This window comes from Salmo salar, chromosome ssa26 (assembly GCF_905237065.1).
Source record: "Salmo salar chromosome ssa26, Ssal_v3.1, whole genome shotgun sequence".
Taxonomy (NCBI): domain Eukaryota; kingdom Metazoa; phylum Chordata; class Actinopteri; order Salmoniformes; family Salmonidae; genus Salmo; species Salmo salar.
This window is the reverse complement of record NC_059467.1, coordinates 6,900,313-6,925,845: the sequence shown is the minus strand read 5'-3', so window position 1 is coordinate 6,925,845 and position 25,533 is coordinate 6,900,313. Positions and strand designations below refer to the sequence as shown.

The 25,533-nt window shown below is 46.4% G+C and overlaps 1 protein-coding gene across 1 annotated transcript in view; it reads left to right on the top strand.

Moving 5' to 3' along the window:
* The window catches only part of LOC106587060 (SH3 and multiple ankyrin repeat domains protein 2), a 262,030-nt gene that overhangs the window by 130,819 nt on the left and 105,678 nt on the right, over positions 1–25,533 (top strand). Inside the window, exons 14-15 of the mRNA XM_045708423.1 lie at positions 5,058–5,171; positions 20,339–20,420. Coding sequence (XP_045564379.1) covers positions 5,058–5,171; positions 20,339–20,420 — 196 coding nt within the window. The remainder of the gene's footprint in view (positions 1–5,057; positions 5,172–20,338; positions 20,421–25,533) is intronic.

The following is a 25,533-nucleotide window of genomic DNA, read 5'->3' as shown; positions in this document are numbered from 1 at the left end:
CATTGTTTGTAACTTATTTTTTTACTTATTTTGTACATAATGTTGCCGCTACAGTCTCTTATGACCGAAAATAACTTCTGGACATCAGGACTGCGATTACTCACCATGGACTGGCAGAATCCTTTTTTTTCCTTTAACGAGGCTGATGAACCCGACGCGAAAGATATACTGTTTTCTCAGGAACAGACCCAGATCCCCGTGATTTGCGTGAAGAGGAGGTGGAGAAAAAGGGGCCAGAGGGCGGGCTGCCTTCTGAGAATTCGTAGGCAATCGAATAAACCCCCACTTCCTTCCATTCTGCTAGCAAACATGCAATCTTTGGAGAATAAAATCGATGATTTTGGAGAATAAAATCGAGATTAAACTACCAACGGGACATTCAAAACTGTTATATCTTATGCTTCACGGAGTCGTGGCTGAACGATGACACTATCAACATACAGCTGGCGGGTTATACGCTGTACCGGAAGGGTAGAACAGCGCCGTTTGGTAAGACAAGGGGCGGCAGACTATGTATTTTTGTAAATAACAGCTGGTGCACGATATCTAAGGAAGTCTCGAGCAATTGTTCGCTTGAGGTAGAGTATCTCATGATAAGCTGTCAATACAGGACTAAGATCGAATCGTACTACACTGTTTCTGACGCTCGTTGGATGTGGCAGGGCTTGCAAATTACAGACTACAAAGGGAAGCACAGCCGAGAGCTGCCCAGTGACATAAGCCTACCAGACAAGCTAAACTACTTCTATGCTCGCTTCGAGGCAAATAACACTGAAACATGCATGAGAGCACCAGCTGTTCCGGGAAGACTGTGTGATCACGCTCTCCGCAGCCAATGTGAGTATGACCTTTAAACAGGTCAACATTCACAAGGCAGCAGGGCCAGATGGATTACCAGGATGTGTAATGCGAGCATGCGCTGACCAACTGGCAAGTGTCTTCACTGACATTTTCAACCTCTCCCTGTCCAAGTCTGTAATACCAACATGTTTTAAGCAGACCACCATAGTGCCTGTGCCCAAGAACACTTAGGTAACCTGCCTAAATGACTACCGATCCGTAGCACTCACGTCTGTAGCCATAAAGTGCTTTGAAAGGCTGGTCATGGCTCACATCAACACCATTATCCCAGAAACCCTAGACCCACTCCAATTTGCATACCGCCCCAACAGATCCACAGATGATGCAATTTCTATTGCACTCCACACTGCCCTTTCCCACCTGGACAAAAGGAACACCTATGTGAGAATGCTATTCATTGACCACAGCACAGCATTCAACACCAAAGCTCATCAATAAGCTAAGGACCCTGGGACTAAACACCTCCCTCTGCAACTGGATCCTGGACTTCCTGACGGGCCGTCTCCAGGTGGTAAGGGTAGGCCACACTGATCCTCAACACTGGGGCCCCTCAGGGGTGCATGCTCAGTCCCCTCCTGTACTCCCTGTTCACTCATGACTGCACGGCCAGGCACAACTTCAACACCATCATTAAATTTGTCAATGACACAACAGTGGTAGGCCTGATTACTGACAACGACGAGACAGCCTATAGGGAGGAGGTCAGAGACCTGGCCGTGTGGTGCCAGGACAACAACCTCTCCCTCAACGTGATCAAGACAAAGGAGATGATTGTGGACTACAGGAAAAAGGGGACTGAGCACGCCCCCATTCTCATCGACGGGGCTGCAGTGGAGCAGGTTGAGAGCTTCAAGTTCCTTGGTGTCCACATCACCAACAAATTAACATGGTATAAGCACACTAAGACAGTCTTGATGAGGGCACGTCAAAACCTATTCCCCATCAGGAGACTTGGCATGGGTCCTCAGATTTGGCATGGGTCCTCAGATCCTCAAAAGGTTCTACAGCTGCACCCTCGAGAGCATCCTGACTGGTTGCATCACTGCCTGGTATTGCTCGGCCTCCGACCGCAAGGCACTACAGAGGGTAGTGCGAACGGCCCAGTACATCACTTGCGGTGTCAGAGGAAGGGCCTAAAAATTGTCTCCAGCCTCCCTAGTCATAGACTGTTCTCTCTGCTACCACATGGCAAGCGGTACTGGAGCACCAAGTCTAGGTCCAAGAGGCTTCTAAACAGCTTCTACTCCCAAGCCATAGGACTCCTGAACAGCATTGCCCCCCTCCCCTCCCCCTCTTTTACACCACTGCTACTCTCTGTTGTTATCATCTATGCATAGTCACTTTAACCTCTTACATCTAGACGTTCCGCTAGCGGAACACCTGCTCCAATATCCAATGATAGGCGTGGCGCGAATGACAAATTCCTCAAAAATACAAAAACTTCAATTTTTCAAACATATGACTATTTCACAGCATTTTAAAGACAAGACTCTCCTTTATCTAACCACACTGTCCGATTTCAAAAAGGCTTTACAGCGAAAGCAAAACATTAGATTATGTCAGCAGAGTACCAAGCCAGAAATAATCAGACACCCATTTTTCAAGCTAGCATATAATATCACAAAAACCCAGAAGACAGCTAAATGCAGCACTAACCTTTGATGATCTTCATCAGATGACACACCTAGGACATTATGTTATACAATACATGCATGTTTTGTTCAATCAAGTTCATATTTATATCAAAAAACAGCTTTTTACATTAGCATGTGACGTTCAGAACTAGCATACCCCCGCAAACTTCCGGGGAATTTGCTAACAATTTACTAAATTACTCACGATAAACGTTCACAAAAAGCATAACAATTATTTTAAGAATTATAGATACAGAACTCCTCTATGCACTCGATATGTCCGATTTTAAAATAGCTTTTTGGTGAAAGCACATTTTGCAATATTCTAAGTACATAGCCCATGCATCACGGGCTAGCTATTTAGACACCCGGCAAGTTTAGCACTCACCAATATCAGATTTACTATTATAAAAGTTTGATTACCTTTTGTTGTCTTCGTCAGAATGCACTCCCAGGACTGCTACTTCAATAACAAATGTTGGTTTGGTCCAAAATAATCCATCGTTATATCCGAATAGCGGCGTTTTGTTCGTGCGTCCCAGACACTATCCGAATGGTAAAGAAGGGTCGCGCACATGGCGCAATTCGTGACAAAAAAAATCTAAATATTCCATTACCGTACTTCGAAGCATGTCAACCGCTGTTTAAAATCCATTTTTATGCCATTTTTCTCGTAAAAAAGCGATAATATTCCGACCGGGAATGTCCATTTAGCTAAACAGAGGAAAGAAAACAAAGCTTTCGGTCGACGCGGGCACGAGCCTGAGTCTCACAGTACTGTAACCAGCCAATACCCAAACTCGCTATTTTGTTTCAGCCAGAGCCTGCAAAGCCACGATTCAGTATTTTGCCGCCTTCTGAGAGCCTATGGCAGCCGTAGGAAGTGTCACGGGACAGCTAAGATCCTCACTCTTCAATAAACAGAGACAAGAAGAACGACACCTTGTCAGACAGGCCACTTCCTGCATGAAATCTTCTCAGGTTTTTGCCTGCCATATGAGTTCTGTTATACTCACAGACACCATTCAAACAGTTTTAGAAACTTTAGGGTGTTTTCTATCCAAAGCCAATAATTATATGCATATTCTAGTTACTGGGCAGGCGTAGTAACCAGATTAAATCGGGTACGTTTTTTATCCAGCCGGAAAATACTGCCCCCTAGCCATAACAGGTTAATACCTCTACCTACATGAGAGCTTCAAGTTCCTTGGTGTCCACATCACCAACAAACTAGAATGGTCCAAACACACCAAGACAGTCGTGAAGAGGGCACGCCAAAGCCTATTCCCCCTCATGAAACTAAAAAGATTTGGCATGGGTCCTGAGATCCTCAAAAGATTCTACAGCTGCAACATCGAGAGCATCCTGACTGGCTGCATCACTGCCTGGTACGGCAATTGCTCAGCCTCCGAGCACAAGGCACTACAGAGGGTACTGCGTACGGCCCAGTACATCACTGGGGCTAAGCTGCCTGCCATCCAGGACCTCTACACCAGGCGATGTCAGAGGAAGGCCCTAAAAATTGTTTAAGACCCCAGCCACCCCAGTCATAGACTGTTCTCTCTACTACTGCATGGCAAGCGGTACCGGAGTGCCAAGTCTAGGACAAAAAGGCTTTTCAACAGTTTTTACCCCCAAGCCATAAGACTTCTGAACGGGTAATCAAATGGCTACCCGGACTATTTGCATTGTGTGCCCCCCCACCCCTCTTTTACGCTGCTGCTACTCTCTGTTTATTATATACGCACAGTCACTTTAACTATACATTCATGTACATATGTACATACTACCTCAATTGGCCCGACCAACCAGTGCCCCCGCACATTGGCTAACCGGGCTATCTGCATTGTGTCCCGCCACCCGCCACCCACCACCCGCTAACCCCTCTTTACGCTACTGCTCTCTGTTCATCATATATGCATAGTCACTTTAACCATATCTACATGTACATACTACCTCAATCAGCCTGACTAACCGGTGTCTGTATGTAGCCTCGCTACTTTTATAGCCTCACTACTGTATATAGCCTCGCTACTGTTTTTCACTGTCTTTTTACTGTTGTTTTTATTTCTTTACTTACCTATTGTTCACCTAATACCTTTTTTGCACTATTTGTTAGAGCCTGTAAGTAAGCATTTCACTGTAAGGTCTACCTACACCTGCTGTATTCGGTGCATGTGACTAATACAATTTGATTTGATTTATTCAAAACAAGCACATAAACCACATGAAGGCTTCATAATTCTTAAACATAATGTTAACTGGCTGATATTATCTCATACAACAAAACGTATAAGCCTAAACCTGTGTTAACCTCAGATCTTATTTTTGGCATTTATCCCAAAACCCCATTCTTTCCCTATTCATAGGAATGGCTGAACGAACCAGAGGTAATTAATTTTAAAGAATTAGGACTACAAGCTGGCGAGCTCTATAAACACAGGTACCATGCGTTCCGCGAGTGACATTTATTACAGTACATGTGCTGCGTATAATGATTCGCTCTCTCTCTCTCTCTCTCTCTCTCTCTCTCTCACCACACTCCCCCTCCCCTCTCTCCAGTTCTGAGTATCGGAGAAGGGGGGTTCTGGGAAGGCAGTGCCCGGGGCCAGGTGGGCTGGTTTCCTGCGGAGTGCGTGGAGGAGATTCCTGCCAAGCCCAGCGAGGAGAGGACGCGTAAGTCATTAAGCATGCTGACCCAGATATTTGGGAATTTGGGAATAGGAGAGTTGGAAAGAGTGGTTGGGGAGCTCTGTGGAGGAGGAGGGATGATTTCTGATGGCATCCTAGGGCACTGAGACCCAGTTTTCCACCCAGTAGATGGGCTCAGCACAGAGACTGATCCGTGTGTACAGATCCAAAATATTTGGATTGGTGTAATGTGGAGGAATATGGAGGAAAGTCCCCTAAGCCCAATTAACACACTAGGTGGAGCCATCAGCATTTGACTGCCTACCAAAGGTGTGTAGGGGCTCGGGCAGACCTAGGCAATTCCAGTCCTCGGGGGCCTGATTGGTGTCACACGTTTACCCCATCCTTAGCAAACACAGCTGATTTAAACTTAATTGCATTTTTAATTGAAGATCATGATTGTTGATTATTGGAGTCAGGTGTGTTACCTCGGGCTGGGGAAAAAGTGTGACACCAATCAGGCCCCCGAGGACTGAAGTTGCCCAGCCCTTGGCTAAGGGGTCTTTCCAGGCTGACAGGTAAGATGAAAGGGAAGAAAGAGAGGTAGAGAGCGAGAGACGGAGGAGGGAGGGAGTTGTCTGGTCAAAAAGACTAAGACATTGTTGCCGCCCGTAGCATTGAATGCAAGGGAAGCCAGTGAGCATTTGGCATCTCTTTATATTTTTTTTAATAAAACAATAGCTAATCAGCGTTGAGCTAAACTGAGTGAGCTTAATTGTGAATGGTCCTGGTGCACCAAAAAAAAGTGTCAAGGGAAGTCAGTTTGGATTTGGCTTCACACCAACGACATCACATCAAAAGCAAAACTTAATTTACAAAATAAAACTTGAATTGTAGCATTTCGTTGTGTTTTTGTTCTCTGGTGGCTAGATAGCTAGCTAAAATCGTCCCTTTCTTAAATTAACTATGGAGGGAGATAGGGATTTGGACTTTACTTTTACTTAATTCTAGATACTAGCCAATGATTATAATGGCGATTCTGATCCAACCATAAATGCATACATTGTGCCCCTGGCCTGAGAGGAGGTAAGTTCAATGTAGCTAGCTAGATGTAATAGGCTAATGTTAACTTGCTGGGCTTGCACATCGTTGCCCATGAAAGGAAGTTAGGATAGCAAGCAAGCATTTTAGCCAGGTAGCCTAGGATAACAAAAACTTAAAGTGTGTACTGTATGACAGACAGACAGTTTCGGCAACATGAAAGAGAGGAGGATGTCATTGGTGTTTCTCTAGAAGTAGGGTGAGTCAACATGTTTTTTCTACTGGCACGCATGGACACACACACACACACAAATCAGTAACATGGACAGCCACATCATATTTAGCTTACGTTGATTGGACTAAATAGTTTTTGGTGTCTTTTAGTTGTCACTGTATTAGACCAAGCATAGGTGATTTGATGATGAATTTGAAATGGTGTTGGAATACACGAGGCAGCTACTGTTTTCTTTTCGACTTGCGGTAACTCTCTGTGGTTCTAAATCAATGGTTGTTTATTAGTCCAAAAATGTTATAAAAATGAACTTTCTGGACCATGCTATAGGTCATGTAACTGTTTGCTACATGCAATATGCTTTGTGGACTTCAGAGGTTGCTCTCTGGTTTTGTGATGAAACAAAGGTGTGGTTGACTTTATTCTGCCATTGTCTTCTTATTGTCTAGGCTTATATACCACGGTAGCAAGGCATATGAACCAGTGGAGGCTGCTGAGGGGCGGACGGCTCTTAATAGTGGATGGAATGGAGCCAATGGAATGGCATCAACCACATGGAAACCATGTGTTTGATGTGTTTAATATAATTCCATTGACTCCATTCCAGCAATTATTATGAGCCGTCCTCCCCTCAGCAGCCTCCACTGGTATTAACTAACAGGTTATAGAGCAAACAATGCAATTATCACAACACATAGGTTGTAATATGGCTTTCTTTCCCTGACTTGGCTTCCCCAGTGATTTTATCTATGCACCGCTACTAGGCTTTGAGCTAGGGTGTTCACTGCTGTGTCATCAAAGGCCCTTGAATATATTTGCCAGCTTTGTAATGTATGATCTGCCTCATGCCCTTTAAAGCAAGTGGTCTTCTGGGGATTATACACTGGCATGCTGGCACAAGTGTGACATCACTCATGTATGTCATGGTTGTCATTCTATTGCTGATAACCATAATAATTTCTGGAGGCATAGCTTGGGTTCCTTCCCATTCCCATGCTATTGGTCAATAACCAAGTTAGGCTCCAGAGTGGCGCAGCGGTCTACCCTGGCGGCTCCGGTGGCTCCGGGCTGGCGGGCGGCTCCGGCGGCTCTGGGCTGGCGGGCGGCCTCGGCGGCTCCGGGCTGGCGGGCGGCCTCGGCGGCTCCGGGCTGGCGAGCGGCCCTGTCGGCTCCGGGCTGGCGGAAGGCCCTGGCGGCTCCGGACAGGCGGGCGGCTCTGGCGGCTCTGGCACAGGACTCACCAGGCTGGGGAGACATGAAGGAGGCCTGGCCCTGGGTGCAGGCACATGACTCACCAGGCTGGCGGGCGGCTCTGGCTGCTCCGGGCCGGCGGGCGGCTCTGGCGGCTCCGGACAGGCGGCGGCTCTGGCAGCTCCGAACTGGCAGGATGCTCTGGCGGCTCCGGACAGGCGGGCGGCTCTGGCGGCTCCGGACAGGCGGGCGGCTCTGGCGGCTCTGGCACAGGATTCACCAGGCTGGGGAGACATGAAGGAGGCCTGGCCCTGGGCGCAGGCACAGGACTCACCAGGCTGGCGGGCGGCTCTGGCTGCTCCGGGCCGGCGGGCGGCTCCGGACAGGCGGGCGGCTCTGGCGGCTCTGGCACAGGATTCACCAGGCTGGGGAGACATGAAGGAGGCCTGGCCCTGGGCGCAGGCACAGGACTCACCAGGCTGGCGGGCGGCTCTGGCTGCTCCGGGCCGGCGGGCGGCTCTGGCGGCTCCGGACAGGCGGGCGGCTCTGGCGGCTCCGAACTGGCGGGCGGCTCTGGCGGCTCCGAACTGGCAGGATGCTCTGGCGACTCTGGACAGGCGGGCGGCTCTGGCGGCTCCGGACAGGCGGGCAGCTCTGGCGGCTCTGGCCCAGGATTCACCAGGCTGGGGAGACATGAAGGAGACCTGGCCCTGGGCGCAGGCACAGGACTCACCAGGCTGGGGAGACATGAAGGAGGCCTGGCCCTGGGCGCAGGCACAGGACTCACCAGGCTGGGGAGACCCACAGGAGGCCTGGTCCTGGGAGGAGTCACAGGACAGACCAGGCTGGAGAGATTCACTGGAGGCCTGGTCCTGGGAGGAGGCACAGGATAAACCAGGCAGGAGAGACCCACTGGAGGCTCCGGGCTGAGGAGCGTCTCTGTCGGCTCCGGACTGTCGGCCGTCTCTGTCGGCTCCGGACTGTCGGTCGTCTCTGTCGGCTCCGGACTGTAAACTGTCGCCGGAAGCTCAGGACGGGGAACTGTTGCCGGAAGCTCAGGACGGGGAACTGTCGCCGGAAGCTCAGGACGGGGAACTGTCGCCGGAAGCTCAGGACGGGGAACTGTCGTCGGAAGCTCTGGACGGGGAATGCGCACTGTAGGCCTGATGCGTGGGACTGGCTTTGGAGACGCCAGACTAGTAACACACACCTTCAGGCTAGTGCGGGGAGCAGGAACAGGACGTACTGGAGAGAGAGAGTGCGAGAGGCAGGCACCTGAAAAGCATGGGTAGTTGACTCAGGCCTCACCCCTGGTCCAGCCGAACTACCCGTGTGCCCCCCCCAAAAAAATGTTGGGGCTGCCTCTCGTTCTTCCCGGGTAGGCTCCGATATCTTTCGATCACCTGGCCCCATGTCCAGTCTTTCCTCCCCAGCCACTCCTGACGAGACCAGGTGTCCATCTCCTCCCAACCACGCTGCTTGATCCAGTTGTGGTGGGTAGTTCTGTAACGATCGTCTGGAAGAGGGGACCAAGATGTAGCGTGGTAAGTGGTCATAATGATTTTTAATGAGACACTTCAAAAACAAACAGGGAAAACGAAAGCCAACAGTTCTGCTAGGTGAACACACACAAGACAGAAAACAACTACCCACAAAACCCCAAAGGAAAACAGGCTGCCTAAGTATGATTCCTAATCTGAGACAACGATAGACAGCTGCCTCTGATTAGGAACCCTACTCGGCCCAAAACAAAGAAATACAAAAACATAGAAAAAGGAACATAGAACGCCCACCCAATGTAATACCCTGGCCTAACCAAAATGAAGAACAAAAAACCCCTCTCTATGGCCAGGGCGTTACAGCTACCCATAGCACTGGAATGGTCTTAGCAAGAGCTAACTTGCAATCCTACTTCTGTTAGCCATAGCAAAGGATCACTAACATTACAATTACAATTTTCAGACTCAGTGTAGGCTAAATGTACTAGCTAAAGGTGAAGTGATGTCAAGGAAGGCAGTGATAGTGTGTGTTAGCCTCTCTCTGTATCTCTGTCTCCCTCTCTTTCTACATGTACATGTGCTCCACGTGAATGGGCCCTGTCTCTCTGTTCTCTCTTCTCTCTGCTACGCTAGGCTAAGTGCTACACTGCGCTGCTAAATCAGCTGTGTTCTAATGTCCTCTGGGCTGCAGGGGAATGAACACATCATACTCCATCCCCTTCTCTCTCTCTTTCTCAAGCTCTCTTTCAAATGGACCATTTATTCTATCTATGCCCACTTTCTCTCTCTCTCACTTTCTGTCACCTTACTCTCTCTGTCTATGTCAATATTCCTCTGTTGTTTTCTTTTATCTACTCTCTCTCGCTCTCAATTAAATTCTATTAAATTGTGCTTTGTTGGCATAATTGCATAATACAATATGCATTATCTCTTACCCTTCCTAGCTACTTCTCTCTCTTTGTCTGTGTGTGTGTGTGTGTATATATATATATATATATATATATATATATATAGTCACGTGTGCTCCCTCTCCGGCCTTTAGGTCACCAGACTGCTGATTATTGCGCCCACCTGTCACCATCGTCACACGCATCAGCGCCTAATGACACTCACCTGGACTCCATCACCTCCTTGATTACCTGCCCTATTTATGTCACTCCCTTTGGTTCCTTCCCCAGGCGTTATTGTTTCTGTTTCATGTCTGTGCGCTGTTCGTGTTTTGTATTATGTTTCGTTAATTTATTAAATTATTCACTCCCTGAACTTGCTTCCTGGCTCCCAGCGCACACGTTATAGAATAACGCCTCATCAAAGGGAAGCATCAGGGAGTGTTTTTTTGTTTTTGTGTTGGAGGTGATGTCGGGTCCGGGTGTCGGTACAGCAGCTACCAGGGAGGCCTCAGCCGGTTTTGTCGGACTCTCATGCCTCAGCTGGCTTGACATGTTCCCATGCCTCAGCGGGTTTGACGGGTTCCCCTGCCTCAGCTCGCTTGACATGTTCCCATGCCTCAGCGGGTTTGACGGGCTCCCATGCCTCAGCTGGCTCGACAGTCTTAAATGCCTCATCGGGTTCGATAGGCTCTCATGCCTCAACTGGTTCGATAGGCTCCCATGCCTCAGCTGGCTTGATAGGCTCTCATGCCTCAGCGGGTTTGATAGGCTCCCATGCCTCAGCGGGTTCGATAGGCTCCCATGCCTCAGCGGGTTCAATAGGCTCCCATGCCTCAGCTGGGTGAACAGGTTCCTGTGCCTCGGCCGAAGCAACCGGGGAGGTCTCAGCTGGCTCATCAGGCTCTCACACCTCAGCCGGTTCGTCAGGTTTCTGCGCCTCAGCGGAGATGACCGGTCTGCTCCTGATCCCCAGGATCGTCCCTTTGGTTGGCGTCCTGCGGCTGGAGCTGCGCACCGTGGAGGGGGTACTGTCACATATGCTCTCTCTCCGGCGCTCTGGGTCGCCATGCTCCCATGCCTCAGCCATATCGACATGTTCCCGTGCCTCAGCAGAGGTGACCGGTCCACTCCTGATCCCCCGGGATCGTCATTTTGGTCGGCGTCCTGCGGCTGGAGCCACGCGTTGGGGAGGGGGTACTGTCACGTGTGCTCCCTCTCCGGCCTCTAGGTCACCAGACTGCTGATTATTGAGCACACCTGTCGCCATCGTCACGCACATCAGCGCCTAATGACACTCACCTGGACTCCATCACCTCCTTGATTATCTGCCCTATTTATGTCACTCCCTTTGGTTCCTTCCCCAGGCGTTATTGTTTCAGTTTCATGTCTGTGCATTGTTCGTGTTTCTTGTTTTGTATTATGTTTAATTAATTTATTAAATTATTCACTCCCTGAATTGCTTCCTGTCTCCCAGCGCACACATTACATATATATACAGTAACAGTCAAAAGTTTGGACACACCTACTCATTCAAGAGTTTTTCTTTATTTTTACTATTTTCTACATTGTAGAATAATAGTGCAGACATCAAAACTATGAAATAGCACATATGGAATCATGTAGTAACCAACAAAGTGTGAAACAAATCAAAATATATCTGAGATTCTTGAAAGTAGCCACCCATTGCCTTGATGACAGCTTTTGCACACTCTTGGCATTCTCTCAACCAGCTTCATGAGGTAGTCACCTGGAAGGAATTTCAATTAACAGGTGTGCCTTGTGAAAAGTTAATTTGTGGAATTTCTTTCCTTAATGGGTTTTTACCAATCAGTTTTGTTGTGACAAGGTAGGGTTGATAGTCCTATTTGGTAAAAAACAAAGTGCCTATTACGGCAAGAACAGCTCAAATAAGCAAAGACAGTCCATCATTAGTTTAAGATATGAAGGTCAGTCAATCCAGAAAATGAACAGATCTCTGCATGTGTGGTTCCCACCGTGAAGCATGGAGTAAGAGGTGTGATGGTGTGGGGGTGCTTTGCTGGTGACACTGTCAGTGATTTATTTAGATTCCAAGGCACACTTAACGAGCATGGCTACCACACCATTCTGCAGCGATACCGCATCCCATCTGGTTTGCACTTAGTGGGATTTTCATTTGTTTTTCAACAGGACAATGACCCAACACACCTCCAGGCTGTGTAAGGGCTATTTGACCAAGAAGGAGAGTGATGGAGTGCTGCATTAGATGACCTGGCCTCCACAATCACCCGACCTCAACCCAATTGAAATGGTTTGGGATGACTTGGACCGCAGAGTGAAGGAAAAGCAGCCAACAAGTGTTCAGCATATGTGGGAACTCCTTCAAGACTGTTGGAAAAGCATTCCAGGTGAAGCTGGTTGAGAGAATGCCAAGAGTGTGCAAAGCTGTCATCAGGGCAAAGGGTGGCTACTTTGTAGAATCTAAAATCTAAAATATATTTTGATTTGTTTGGTTACTTTTTTAGTTACTACATGATTCCATATGTGGTATTTCATAGTTTTAATGTATTAACTATTATTCTACAATGTAGAAGAAATAGTAAAAATAAAGAAAAACCCTTGAATGAGTAGGTGTGTCCAAACTTTTGACTGGTACTATATATATATGTATATATATATATATATATATATATATATATATATATATATATATATATATATATATATATATATATATATATGGGCAGTAAGGGGGCAGATGGGGCACAGCATACCCTTATTTCCTGTCTGGCTGTTCTCACCCCATCCCGCTGACACCCCTTTTGAACCAGCACTGGAGCAGAGAGATCTTGTCTCACACATTGCCAGATCAGAAGTACCTTAGGGTTGCCCCAAGAATGCCTGTCAGAAAAGGGGAACACAGTATGGTAGTAGCTAGCTAGCACAAACCCTTGCAAGTGCGGGCCTTGGCCTTTCATGTGTTCATTGCGAATGCATGGATAGCAGGACTTGTAAGTGTGAAGATTGGGCCTGATTGTTTACCTTACATGTACTTACTTATTACTCTTCTTTATTTTTAAAGGCAACACTTTTTATATTGGAAAATCATTAACTACCCAGCTTAAAATTCTAGGGAGAGAGAATATTTTTGTAATGTTTCCCTTAATGTTCCCTAATGTTTGAGTTTCCAGTTTTTCGTTAGTTAGAGGAACATTCTATCTATGTGAGCAAAAACCTTCTGTGTAACACCTTGATCTGTTTCACCTGTCTTTGTGCTTGTCTCCACCCCCCTCCAGGTGTCGCCCATCTTCCCCATTATCCCCAGTGTATTTATACCTGTATTCTATGTTTGTCGGTTGCCCTTTCGTTTTGTTCGTCAAGCCTACCAGCATTTTTTCCCCTTGCTCCTGACTGTTTCTAGTTCCTGTTTTCTAGTTTTCCCGGTTTTGACCAATACTGCCTGCCCTGACCCTGAGCCTGCCTGCCGTTCTGTACCTTGTCACATCACACTGGATTATTGACCTCTGCCTGCCCTGACCCTGAGACTGCCTGCCGTTCTGCACCTTTTGGACTCTGATCTGGATTACCAACCTCTGCAACGCCATCTCCTCCCAAGGAACCACCATTGGAAGGCACGTGGAGTTGCTTCGTGGTCTGATGAAAGGGTTCCAGACCTTGGCCGAACGCCATGACAGAGCATTGAACACATTGCTGGAGCAATTCTGCGAGTTGTCTGTTAGGCAGCCTACCACGACGGTAACCTCCCCGGACCCTAAGTAACCCAGCTGATAGTAGCGCCGCCACGCCGGGTTTCCCCGAGAACCCCGCTTACCTCCCTCGGAGCGCTTCGATGGAGAGTCGGGCACCTGTTGGGCATTTCTCGCTCAGTGTTCAAGCTGCATCATCGAGCTGCAGCCCTCCTCCTTCCCCTCGGACCGCTCAAAGATAGCGTACCTCATCACGCTAATGTCCAGGGCTACGGCAGTAGCTAACGCCTGGGCTACGGCAGTATGGGAACAACAGCCGCCGTATGCTTCAGTCTGGAGGAGTTTGTGGCAGAGGTATAGAACGTCTTTGATGCTCCATTGTCCATGAGAGAGGCTGCCCGGAAGTTACTCCAGCTTCGGGCAAGACTCCCGCAGTGTGGCAGACTATGCGGTGGATTTCTGTACGTTGGCAGCTGAGAGTGCCTGGAACCCGGAAGCGCTGTTTGACATGTTCCTGTACGGAGTTTTTGAGGAAGTAAAGGACGAGCTGGGCATCCCCACTCAGCCCCTCTCCATTCCCATGGACGTTAGAGCTCTGGACGAGCGCTCTATAGGCTGGGTCACCCACTATACCACCCCCATCAACCTACGTGTGTCAGGGAACCACAGCGAGATGATCCAATTCCTGCTCATTAAGTCTCCTCAGGTTCCCGTGGTATTGGGATTCTCTTGGCTCCAGTGACACAATCCCCTTATTGACTGGTCTGCTGGTGCCATCATGGGCTGGAGCCCATTCTGCCACGCTCATTGCCTGAAGTCAGTGCAGCCTGCCCCGGGATGTCTTCCTGGGGGCTTGGAAGTTGTCCCGGACCTCTCCGCCATTCCCATGGAGTACCAGGACCTCCTGGAGGTGTTCAGTAAGGCCCTGGCCACTTTGCTTCCGCCGCACAGACACTATGACTGCGGGATTGAGCTTCTCCTAGGCACCACTCTGCTGTACTCTCTGTCGCGTGACTGTACTCTCTATTGGGTCCAGAGACCAAGGCTATGGAGACCTATACTACCGTTCAAAAGTTAGGGGTCACTTATGTCCTTGTTTTTGAAAGAAAAGCAAATGTTTTGTCCATTTAACATAACATCCAATTGATCAGAAATACCGAGTAGACATTGTTAATGTTGTAAATTACTATTGTAGCTGGAAACGGCAGATTTTTTTTCATGGAAAATCTACATAGGCGTACAGAGGCCCATTATCACCAATCATCACTCCTGTGTTCCAATGGCACATTGTGTTAGCTAATCCAAGTTTATAATTTTAAAAGGCTAATTGATCATCAGAAAATCCTTTTGCAATTATGTTAGCACAGCTGAAAACTGTTGTTCTGATTAACCTCCCTGGGCAAGGTGGGACATTTCAATTATTGTGTTAAAGAAGCAATAAAACTGGCCTTTTTTATTCTAGCTGAGTATCTGGAGCATCATCATTTGTGGTTTCGATTACAGGCTCAAAATGGCCAGAAACAAAGGACTTTCTTCTGAAACTCGTCAGTCTATTCTTGTTCGGAGAAATTAAGGCTATTCCATGCGAGAAATTGCCAAGAAACTGAAGATCTCTTACAACGCTGTGTACTACTCCCTTCACAGAACAACGCAAACTGGCTCTAACCAGAATAGAAAGAGGAGTGGGAGGCCCTGCTGCACAACTGAGCAAGAGGACAAGCATATTAGAGTGTCTAGTTTGAGAAACAGACGCCTCACAAGTCCACAACTGGCAGCTTCTTTAAATTGTACCCGCAAAACACCAGTCTCAACGTCAACAGTGAAGAGGCGACTCCGGGATGCTGGCCTTCTAGGCAGAGGTCCTCTGTCCAGTATCTGTTCTTTTGCCCATCTCAATCTTTTCTTTTTATTAGCCTGTCTGAGATAGGTTTTTTTCTCTGCAACTCTGCCTAGAAGGCCAGCATCCCAGATGCCAGCATCTCTTCACTGTTGACATTTGGGATTTTTTTTGTGCAGTTTTCCTAAAATGGCCTTATAAATAAGAATGTACCAGTGTTTGAGCCTGTGTGTTGCTAGTGATGTCCACCCAATAGTATTGTAGAGATCACAATGGTGAATTAGACGTCTGATTGGTGACAGAACGACTGGCTGCATGATACAGAGTATCATTAGTATCACCGTAGTCCAACACAGAGAGAAAAGTACAACAAATCAACTCTTTTCTGGCAGCAAAGGAAAAACAAGCTTTGTGCCGGTAATAAAACCCAATACACAGCTTCAATTTCCTGACAAGGTACTCTACATGGTTCAGTGTCGCTTCGAGGCATGACAGCACCAACTGTGCCGGAGGACTGTGTGACCACGCTCTCCTTAGCCTCTGCAAGTAAGACCTTTAAACAGGTTAACATTCATAAGGCCGCATGGCCATACAGATTATCAGGATGCGTACTAAGACCATGCGCGTCCTCAGACCGTACTCAGACCATTGACATTTTCAACCTCTCCCTGACCCAGTCTGTAAAGCCTACATGTTGTAAGCAGACCACCATAGTCCCTGTGCCCAAGAATGGCAAGATAACCTTTCTAAATTACTATCGCCCATAGCACTCACATTTGTAGCCATGAAATGCTTTGAAATGCTGGTCATGGCTCACATCAACACCATCATCCCAGACACCCTGGACCCACTCTAATTCACATACCGCCCCAACAAATCCACAGAATATCTATTGCACTCCACACTGTCCTCTCTCACCTGGACAAGAGGAATACCTATGTGAGAATGTTGTTCATTGACTATTGCTCACCTTTCAACACCATAGTGCCCTCCAAGCTCATCACTAAGCTAAGGACCCTGGGACTGAACAGCTCCCTCTGCAACTGGAGCCTGGACTTCCTGACGGGCCACCCCCAGGTGGTGAGGGTAGGCAACAACACATCCGCCAAGCTGACCCTCAACACTGGGGCCCCTCAGGGGTGTGTGCTTAGTTCCCTCCTGTATTGCCTGTTCACCCACGACTGCGTGGTGGTGCACGACTCCAACGCCATCATTAAGTTTGCTGATGACACGACGGTGGTAGGCCTGATCACTGACGACGATGAGGCAGCCTATAGGGAGGAGGTCAGAGACCTGGCTGTGTGGTGCCAGGACAACAACCTCTCCCTCAACGTCAGCAAGGCAAAGGAGCTGAGTGTGGACTACAGGAAATGGAGGGTCGAGCACTCCCCCATTCACATCGACGGGGCTATAGTGGAGCGAGTCGAGACCTTCACGTTCCTTGGTGTTCACATCACGAAGGATCTATCATGGTCCACATACACCAAAACAGTCGTGATGAGGGCACGACAATGCCTCTTCCCCCTCAGTAGACTGAAAAGATTTGGCATGGGCCCTCAGATCCTCAAAAGTTGTACAGCTGCACCATTGCGAGCATCTTGGCTGGCTGCATCACCGCTTGTTATGGCAACTCCTTGGCATCTACATAGGGTAGTCCATACAGCCCAGTACATCACTGGGGCTGAGCACCCTGCAATCCAGGACCTCCATACTAGGCGGGGTCAGATGAAGGCCCTAAAAATTGTCCAGCCACCCAAGTCATAGACTTTTCTCTCTGCTACCACACGGCAAGTGTTAGTTACATTGTTAGTTAAATATTTAGTCTGTGTAGCTATTTGATTAACTATTTAACTATCTGTATTGACCCTTTTTTGACTCATCACATATGCTGCAGCTGCTGTTTATTATCTATCCTGTTGCCTAGTTACTTTATTCCTAGTTATATGTACATAATTTAAGTAGATATGTACGTACCTTGTACCCCTGCACATCGACCCGGTACTGGTACCCCGTGTATATAGCCAAATTTTCGTTTCTCATTGTGTATTTATTATTACTTTTATTATGTGTTATTGCTTTTCTATTATTTCTCTATTTTCTGTCTCTCAGAATTTTTGGGAAGGGCCCGTAAGTAAGCACGTCACTGTTAGTCTACACCTGTTGTTTATGAAGCGTGTGACAATTCTTTTGGGATTTGATACATAGGTGGGGAAGCTCAACTTCTCATGCTCTTTGCATACATCCTGGAATGCTTTATGGAAGTAAGAAAATACTAATTCAACATCAGGGATGATTTCAACTCATCAATGTTAAGAACATAATGTAAAGAACCCTGAGTATCAAACTGCTTCTAGCATGAAATTATCCCCAATTTGGTAGTGGGTGGATACACACAGACACACACACACACACACACACACACACACACACACACACACACACACACACACACACACACACACAAAGCCATAGTAAAACTGAAATGTTAGTAGATCACTACCTGTGACAATGAACTCTTAAATTCTGGTTCCTGGAAAGAGGGACATTTCATGGAATCATCTGAAGTGGGGTTAGCACTTAATGCCATCATCAGTAGCAAACTTACCATCAGGCAGAAGAGCCAATTGCCTCAGGCCTCACATCTTCAAGGGGCCTCATGAGCTGTGTATAATTAAATAAATAAATAATACTCGTAATCATTTTTAATATATGTATTTTCTAATAGTATTAACAAGTGTCATTAATCACCCACAGACTGGTTCATAATAAAGGACTATTCAACCCTGACAAAGTTCCTGTGCATTGTTTCACGCGATATGATTGCAAACGTGACTTTCATTGAAATGAAGTTGCAGCAATGAGGCACTTTCAGATCGGGGTAGAGAAACGAAAAAGAAAGAAGATTACATTTGAACAGAAAAATGGCCTACACTACCAGTCAAAAGTTTTAGAACACTTACTCATTCAAGGGTTTTTCTTTATTTTTACTATTTTCTACACTGTACACATCAAAACTATGAAATAACACATATGGAATCATGTAGTAACCAAAAAAGTGAATATTATATATTTGAGATTGTTCAAATAACCACCCTTTGCCTTGTTGACAGCTTTGCACACTCTTGGCATTCCCTCAACCAGCTTCATAAGGTAGTCACCTGGAATCCCTTTCAATTAACAGGTGTCTTGTTAAAAGTTAATTTGTGTAATTTCTTTCCTTCTTAATGCGAGAGAGAAAGACACACACACATGCAGGTGTTTCTTTGAGAAGGAGAATGCCGCACAGACAAAGGTCCTTATTCTCTATTTTATATTTCAATTGTTTGGATGGGTTATTTTCATTTTCTCCTCTATTTGCAAGACAGTTAAATATAGTATTGGCATGTCTGTGTTTCTGTTTGTTTCAGAACTTCAATCATATAGTTGTTGTGCCTTTGCTGTATAAGCCCTCAAATACTTTAAACCCTGCTAAGTTTATTTATTACTCATAAGTCATTTTTTATTTGTCTTGCTCATTTTGTGTCCTTTTCATTCCCCCAAACTATGTAAGTTGAGTGTCAGTAGGAGGGAGGGAACAAAGGAGGGAGAGATGTGGGGGGAAAAGTAGAAAATAGGGAAATGCAGGTCAACAAAGACCCCCCTTCACATTGAACTGTAACCAAATCAGTAACCGCCCCCCCTCTTCCACACACACACACACACACACACACACACATGCACGCACACCCTTCAATTATTCTACCACTCCCCCTGCACACCCACACATTCAGATGTAGACACACACACACACTAAGGAAAACTTCACAGCGACCACACATGCACGTCATGTACCTTCTCCATTGATCGGTGGTCATGGAAACAAACTCCATACAGTACACCGGTGGTTGCTATGGAGTGGGCCTGTTGTGATGTAGTATGTATCTCTTTCACCTCCCTCCTCTCTTTATTCTCGCTCTTCTCCTTTACATTATGTTCTCTTCTCAGCAGTAACCACAGAGCTTAACCCAGATTATATCCTTAACGCTCAGTGGGACTGCCTGTCTGGTTTTCGGGCTTTTCTCTAGACACTGTGGATTTGGGCATTTCTGGACATTCCAGGCATGTCCCTGCCACTGATTGCATCTGAAAGAAAGGGAGAGAGAGAAAGAGGAAGAGTGAGGGAAAGACAGAGAAAGAGTGTCTGAAAGAATGAGAGTGATAGAAAGACGGTGTATGTGAAAGACATAAATTGAGGGAAAGAGAGGTAAGAGACATTTAGGAATGCAAATGGAGAAAACTGGCTCTATCGGGAGGAAAGTTTGTTTTGGAGGTAACTGTGTGTGTGTGTGTGTGTGTGTGTGTGTGTGTGTGTGTGTGTGTGTGTGTGTGTGTGTGTGTGTGTGTGTGTATAGATCTGGAATGGGGTAGATCTCCATAGGCTCAGGTTGCTTGAGTTGATTTATTGCTTAAGTGTTGTTGTTTTTTACCAAAGGAGATTGTAGTTATTTGCGTTACAGTGGCGCACACTTCTGCAACTTGTTGTTGTCATTGTCACCTTATCCAATCCTTTCAGTTACATACTTGAAGTGCCTATAGGGTGGTAGGGGTTGGGGTTCGATTTGTAATTCGTTCTGTACCCTTAGAATGAAAACTGGAGCATGTCCATATGTCTATGGTTGTTTGCACAGTTGACTGGATTGCAGAGCTGCACTTTCTTGTACAGGAGTTTCACAGTTTGCATGTTGCTGTTGTTTGTTTATCTCTTTCTATTAGGGATGATGAATTGATTTCTGTAGCCATGCATGCGGTCGGTGACTGGTGTGGCCAATGACTGTTGGTCCTCCTGTTCTTCCACAGACACAAGAGCTGACCGCTCGGACAGGAGGAAACTCTTCAGACACTACACTGTGGGGTCCTACGATAGCTTTGATGCCTCCAGGTAAGGTTACTCAGATGCCTGTATACAAACACACACACGCATACACACACAAACACACAGGGTGATAAGCTAAGTGGAAGTTTATGTGAAGTGGTAGCTTTACATGTAATGTAATGTAATGTAATGTTGTCTCAGAGCAGTGTTTTGTTTCTGCTCTAGTTTTCAGTTGTTATCATTACATTTTTCTCCTCTTCTTCTTCTCTCTCATTGTCTTATCCACTCCCAGTCACAGGCTTACTTTCCAAGGTGTTGGATATGACCACTAGGCAATTTTAGACCACTAATCACAGCATGTAGTGTAATATAGGCATATCTCCCATAAGGGGCCGTTCGAAAATGACTGTGGAGGACAGAGATAGGAGAGGGGGGGTGCAAATCTTTTCTTTGGGGAGGGTTGTGTAGTTTTTTATTGGGCACACTACAGTGGAGGGTATAGTGCATTTTCTCCTATTTACATTCACTGTTTTGGCAGGTTTTCCTATATTCCATCCTAGCCAACTTTCCCATCTAATTACATATGCCTCCACTATGGAACCTGTGGTTCAACCAATAGAACATGTTCTATGGGACACCTGTTTTGCCACTGACAGGCCGTGCACTGCAAGCCACAGGTTCGTTGTGTGAATGAATTAATGGATTTCCCTCTGTTCTGTATAGGCTACGTTTATAATGCATCAATGCTGCAATATATCAATTTCTCACCGCCAGATCACATCCCACCAGAGCTACATGTAGCCTACGCTCTCGCCATTCAATCTTCCCCACCAGTTCATTTTGATTGCCTATTTTATATTCAGCAAGCAAGAGTGCTTCTTCTCCTCAAATAAAAATAAAAAATGCTCAAAATTCTTTTTTTATTTAAAAACATATTACAGACTAAACTATAGGGCTATGTTGCTATTCTTGGACTCGCATTGGGCTAGGCTAGTCATTGAATTGCCCATTCATAGACGCTAACTACCTTTAGCGCCTATTGATGATAGTAACTTCTGGCCGGGAGAGTTTTATTAAGAGCCCGACGTTTGCTCTAAACGTTAAGACGTTGGTAGCTAGCTGTTGCTAAATATCTCAAACTAAAAATATAATTTTTGGAACAAATCAGTCCCTCAAGCCTTATCCTTATCTGGATCTATTATTTAATAATTTGGCTATTGAGCATGTTGAAGAGACTAAACTGCTGGGTGTCACCTTAGATAGCAAGCTATCATGGACGTGACCCGCCAAACTGCGCTTCTTATCACCCGCCTGCTTAACCAGGAAGCCAGCTGCACCAGTGTGTCAGAGCCTGCAGGTCCCCGGACCACCCCAAGGAGTCGCTAGAGCCCCCCCGGCCAAACCCTCCCCTAACCCGGACGACTTTGGGTCAATTGTGCGCCACCCTATGGGACTCCCGATCACGGCTGGTTGTGATACAGCCCAGGATCGAACCCAGGTCTGTAGTGATGCCTCTAGCACTGCGATGCAATGCCCTAGACCGCTGCGCCACTCGGGAGGCCCTAGGAAAGTATCTTTCATAATTATTTTCTAAAAACGAAAGGTTAAATTACTACACACCTTTATCGGGTTAGGGTTCCCACACGCACCATATTTCCATGTCACAGCGCTTGTTTACGGAAAACAGACGTTAGACAAAGTCTACTACCTATGCTGATTAGCTATATGTGTCTCTGAACACCTGTGTGTAAATGGAAGACGGACGCAACAAACGTGTTGTCACTGAAAAATACTGTTGGCTGCAACTGTGTTAAAACAGCATAAAACAGTATACAGTAAGTGTATATTTTGCATTTGTCAAACTGTCAAATTATTTTGATGTGATATGAAAGTAGAGGGCTTAATATATCTAGAACCGCATCACCATTGAGAATCGATTCACGTTTAGATGGAGTATATGGCTGTTTTGGCTGCCAGAGCCAATTTGCCTATAAACAGAACGTGTAAGGTCCTTGGACTATAAGGAGTAACGTAAGCTCCTTTAGTCCATCATTGGCCTAGTCGTTCAAGAGCAATAAAGAATAGAGAAAGGAGAGGGTGAGAGGAGAGTCTGTGGAGATGCCAGCGGAGAATTGCACAAGAAGGGAACAGTGAAGTCAGAAAGATATATAGACTAAATTAGAAGTTAAGCTAATTAATATAGGCCTATTAATGCATAATTAGTATGATAGCCTATATATACTGCTCAAAAAAATAAAGGGAACACTTAAACAACACAATGTAACTCCAAGTCAATCACACTTCTGTGAAATCAAACTGTCCACTTAGGAAACAACACTGATTGACAATAAATTTCACATGCTGTTGTGCAAATGGTATAGACAACAGGTGGAAATTATAGGCAATTAGCAAGACACCCCCAATAAAGGAGTGGTTCTGCAGGTGGTGACCACAGACCACTTCTTAGTTCCTATGCTTCCTGGCTGATGTTTGGTCACTTTTGAATGCTGGCAGTGCTTTCACTCTAGTGGTAGCATGAGAAGTGGCTCAGGTAGTGCAGGTAGTGCAGCTCATCCAGGATGGCACAACAATGCGAGCTGTGGCAAGAACGTTTGCTGTGTCTGTCAGCGTAGTGTCCAGAGCATGGAGGCGCTACCAGGAGACAGGCCAGTACATCAGGAGACGTGGAGGAGGCCGTAGGAGGGCAACAACTCAGCAGCAGGACCGCTACCTCCGCATTTGTGCAAGGAGGAGCAGGAGGAGCACTGCCAGAGCCCTGCAAAATGATCTCCAGCAGGCCACAAATGTGCATGTGTCTGCTCAAACGGTCAGAAACAGACTCCATGAGGGTGGTATGAGGGCCCGACGTCCACAGGTGGGGGTTGTGCTTACAGCCCAACACCGTGCAGGACGTTTGGCATTTACCAGAGAACACCAAGATTGGCAAATTTGCCACTGGTGCCCTGTGCTCTTCACAGATGAAAGCAGGTTCACACTGAGCACGTGACAGACGTGACAGAGTCTGGAGATGCCATGGAGAACGTTCTGCTGCCTGCAACATCCTCCAGCATGACCGGTTTGGTGGTGGGTCAGTCATGGTGTGGGGTGGCATTTCTTTGGGGGGCCGCACAGCCCTCCATGTGCTCGCCAGAGGTAGCCTGACTGCCATTAGGTACCGAGATGAGATCCTCAGACACCTTGTGAGACCATATGCTGGTGCGGTTGGCCCTGGGTTCCTCCTAATGCAAGACAATGCTAGACCTCATGTGCCTGGAGTGTGTCAGCAGTTCCTGCAAGAGGAAGGCATTGATGCTATGGACTGGCCCGCCCGTTCCCCAGACCTGAATCCAATTGAGCACATCTGGGACATCATGTTTCGCTCCATCCACCAACGCCACGTTGCACCACAGACTGTCCAGGAGTTGGCGGATGCTTTAGTCCAGGTCTGGGAGGAGATCCCTCAGGAGACCATCCGCCACCTCATCAGGAGCCTGCCCAGGCGTTGTAGGGAGGTCATACAGGCACGTGGAGGCCACACACACTACTGAGCCTCATTTTGACTTGTTTTAAGGACATTACATCAAAGTTGGATCAGCCTGTAGTGTGGTTTTCCACTTTAATTTGGAGTGTGACTCCAAATCCAGACCTCCATGGGTTGATAAATTGGATTTCCATTGATTATTTTTGTGTGATTTTGTTGTCAGCACATTCAACTATGTAAAGAAAAAAGTATTTAATAAGATTATTTCATTCATTCAGATCTAGGATGTGTTATTTTAGTGTTCCCTTTATTTTTTTGAGCAGTGTATTTGGCTTTGATAAACTACCACAAGGAATTTAGGCAACCACCTGTGATATGCAAGACAGACAAAAAAACATTTGAACATATCAATAAGTGGTTACACAGACTTAGATATTGTATAAGTCTACACTCATTCAGATTTAAATGTGGTGTCAATTGAAGCACCAATTGCTTCACAAAAACTAGGATATGGACAGGTTGCATGTTGTTTCTATTTATCTTATGGTTGTCAATTTCGTCTTCATAGACAATTATTGTATAAATGTCTCTCTCCCAATCCCCTTCAAACTTGCCTTGTCAATTGAGATGAGCTGATAGCTTAGATTGATGTGTCCTTTTGATGGGTGTGTGTGTGAGTTCGCTAATTCTCTCTATGTCCATTCAAAAATGTAGGTATGTCATGATGATCAGCATATACAGTACCAGTCAAATGTTTGGACAAACTTACTCATTCAAGGGTTTTTCTTTATTTCAATATTTTCTACACTGTAGAATAATAGTGAAGACATCAACACTATGATATAACACATATGGAATCATGTAGTAACCAAAAAAGTGTTAAACAAATGAAAATATATTTTGGATTTGAGGTTCTTCAAAGTAGCCACCCTTTGCCTTGATGGCAGCTTTGCACACTCTTGGCATTCTCTTAACCAGCTTCAACTGGAATGCTTTTCCAACAGTCTTGAAGGTGTTCCCACATATGCTAAGCACTTGTTGGCTGATTTTCCTTCACTCTGTGGTCCAACTCATCCCAAACCATCTCAATTGCGTTGAGGTCAGGTTTTTGTGGAGGCCAGGTCATCTGATGCAGCTCTCCATCACTCTCCTTCTTGGTCAAATAGCCCTTACACAGCCTGGAAGTATGGGGTCATTGTCCTGTTGAAAAACAAATGATAGTCCCACTATGGATGGCGTATCGCTGCAGAATGCTGTGGTAGCCATGCTGGTTAAGTGTTCCTTGAATTCTAAATAAATCACTGACAGTGTCTCCAGCAAAGCACCCCCACACCATCACACCTCCTCCTCCATGCTTCACGGTGATAATCCATTCACGTACTCTGAGTCTCACAAAGAGACAGCGGTTGGAACCAAAAATCTAAATTTCGGACTCATCAGACCAAAGGACAGATTTCCACCGGTCTAATGTCCATTGCTCGTGTTTCTTGGCCCAAGCAAGTCTCTTCTTATTATTGGTGTCCTTTAGTAGTGGTTTCTTTGTAGCAATTTGACCATGAAGGCCTGATGCACGCAGTCTCCTCTGAACAGTTGATGTCTCTTTGCTTATTTGAGCTGTTCTTGCCATACTATGGACGTGGTATTTTACCAAATAGGGCTATCTTCTGTATACCAACCCTACCTTGTCACAACACAACT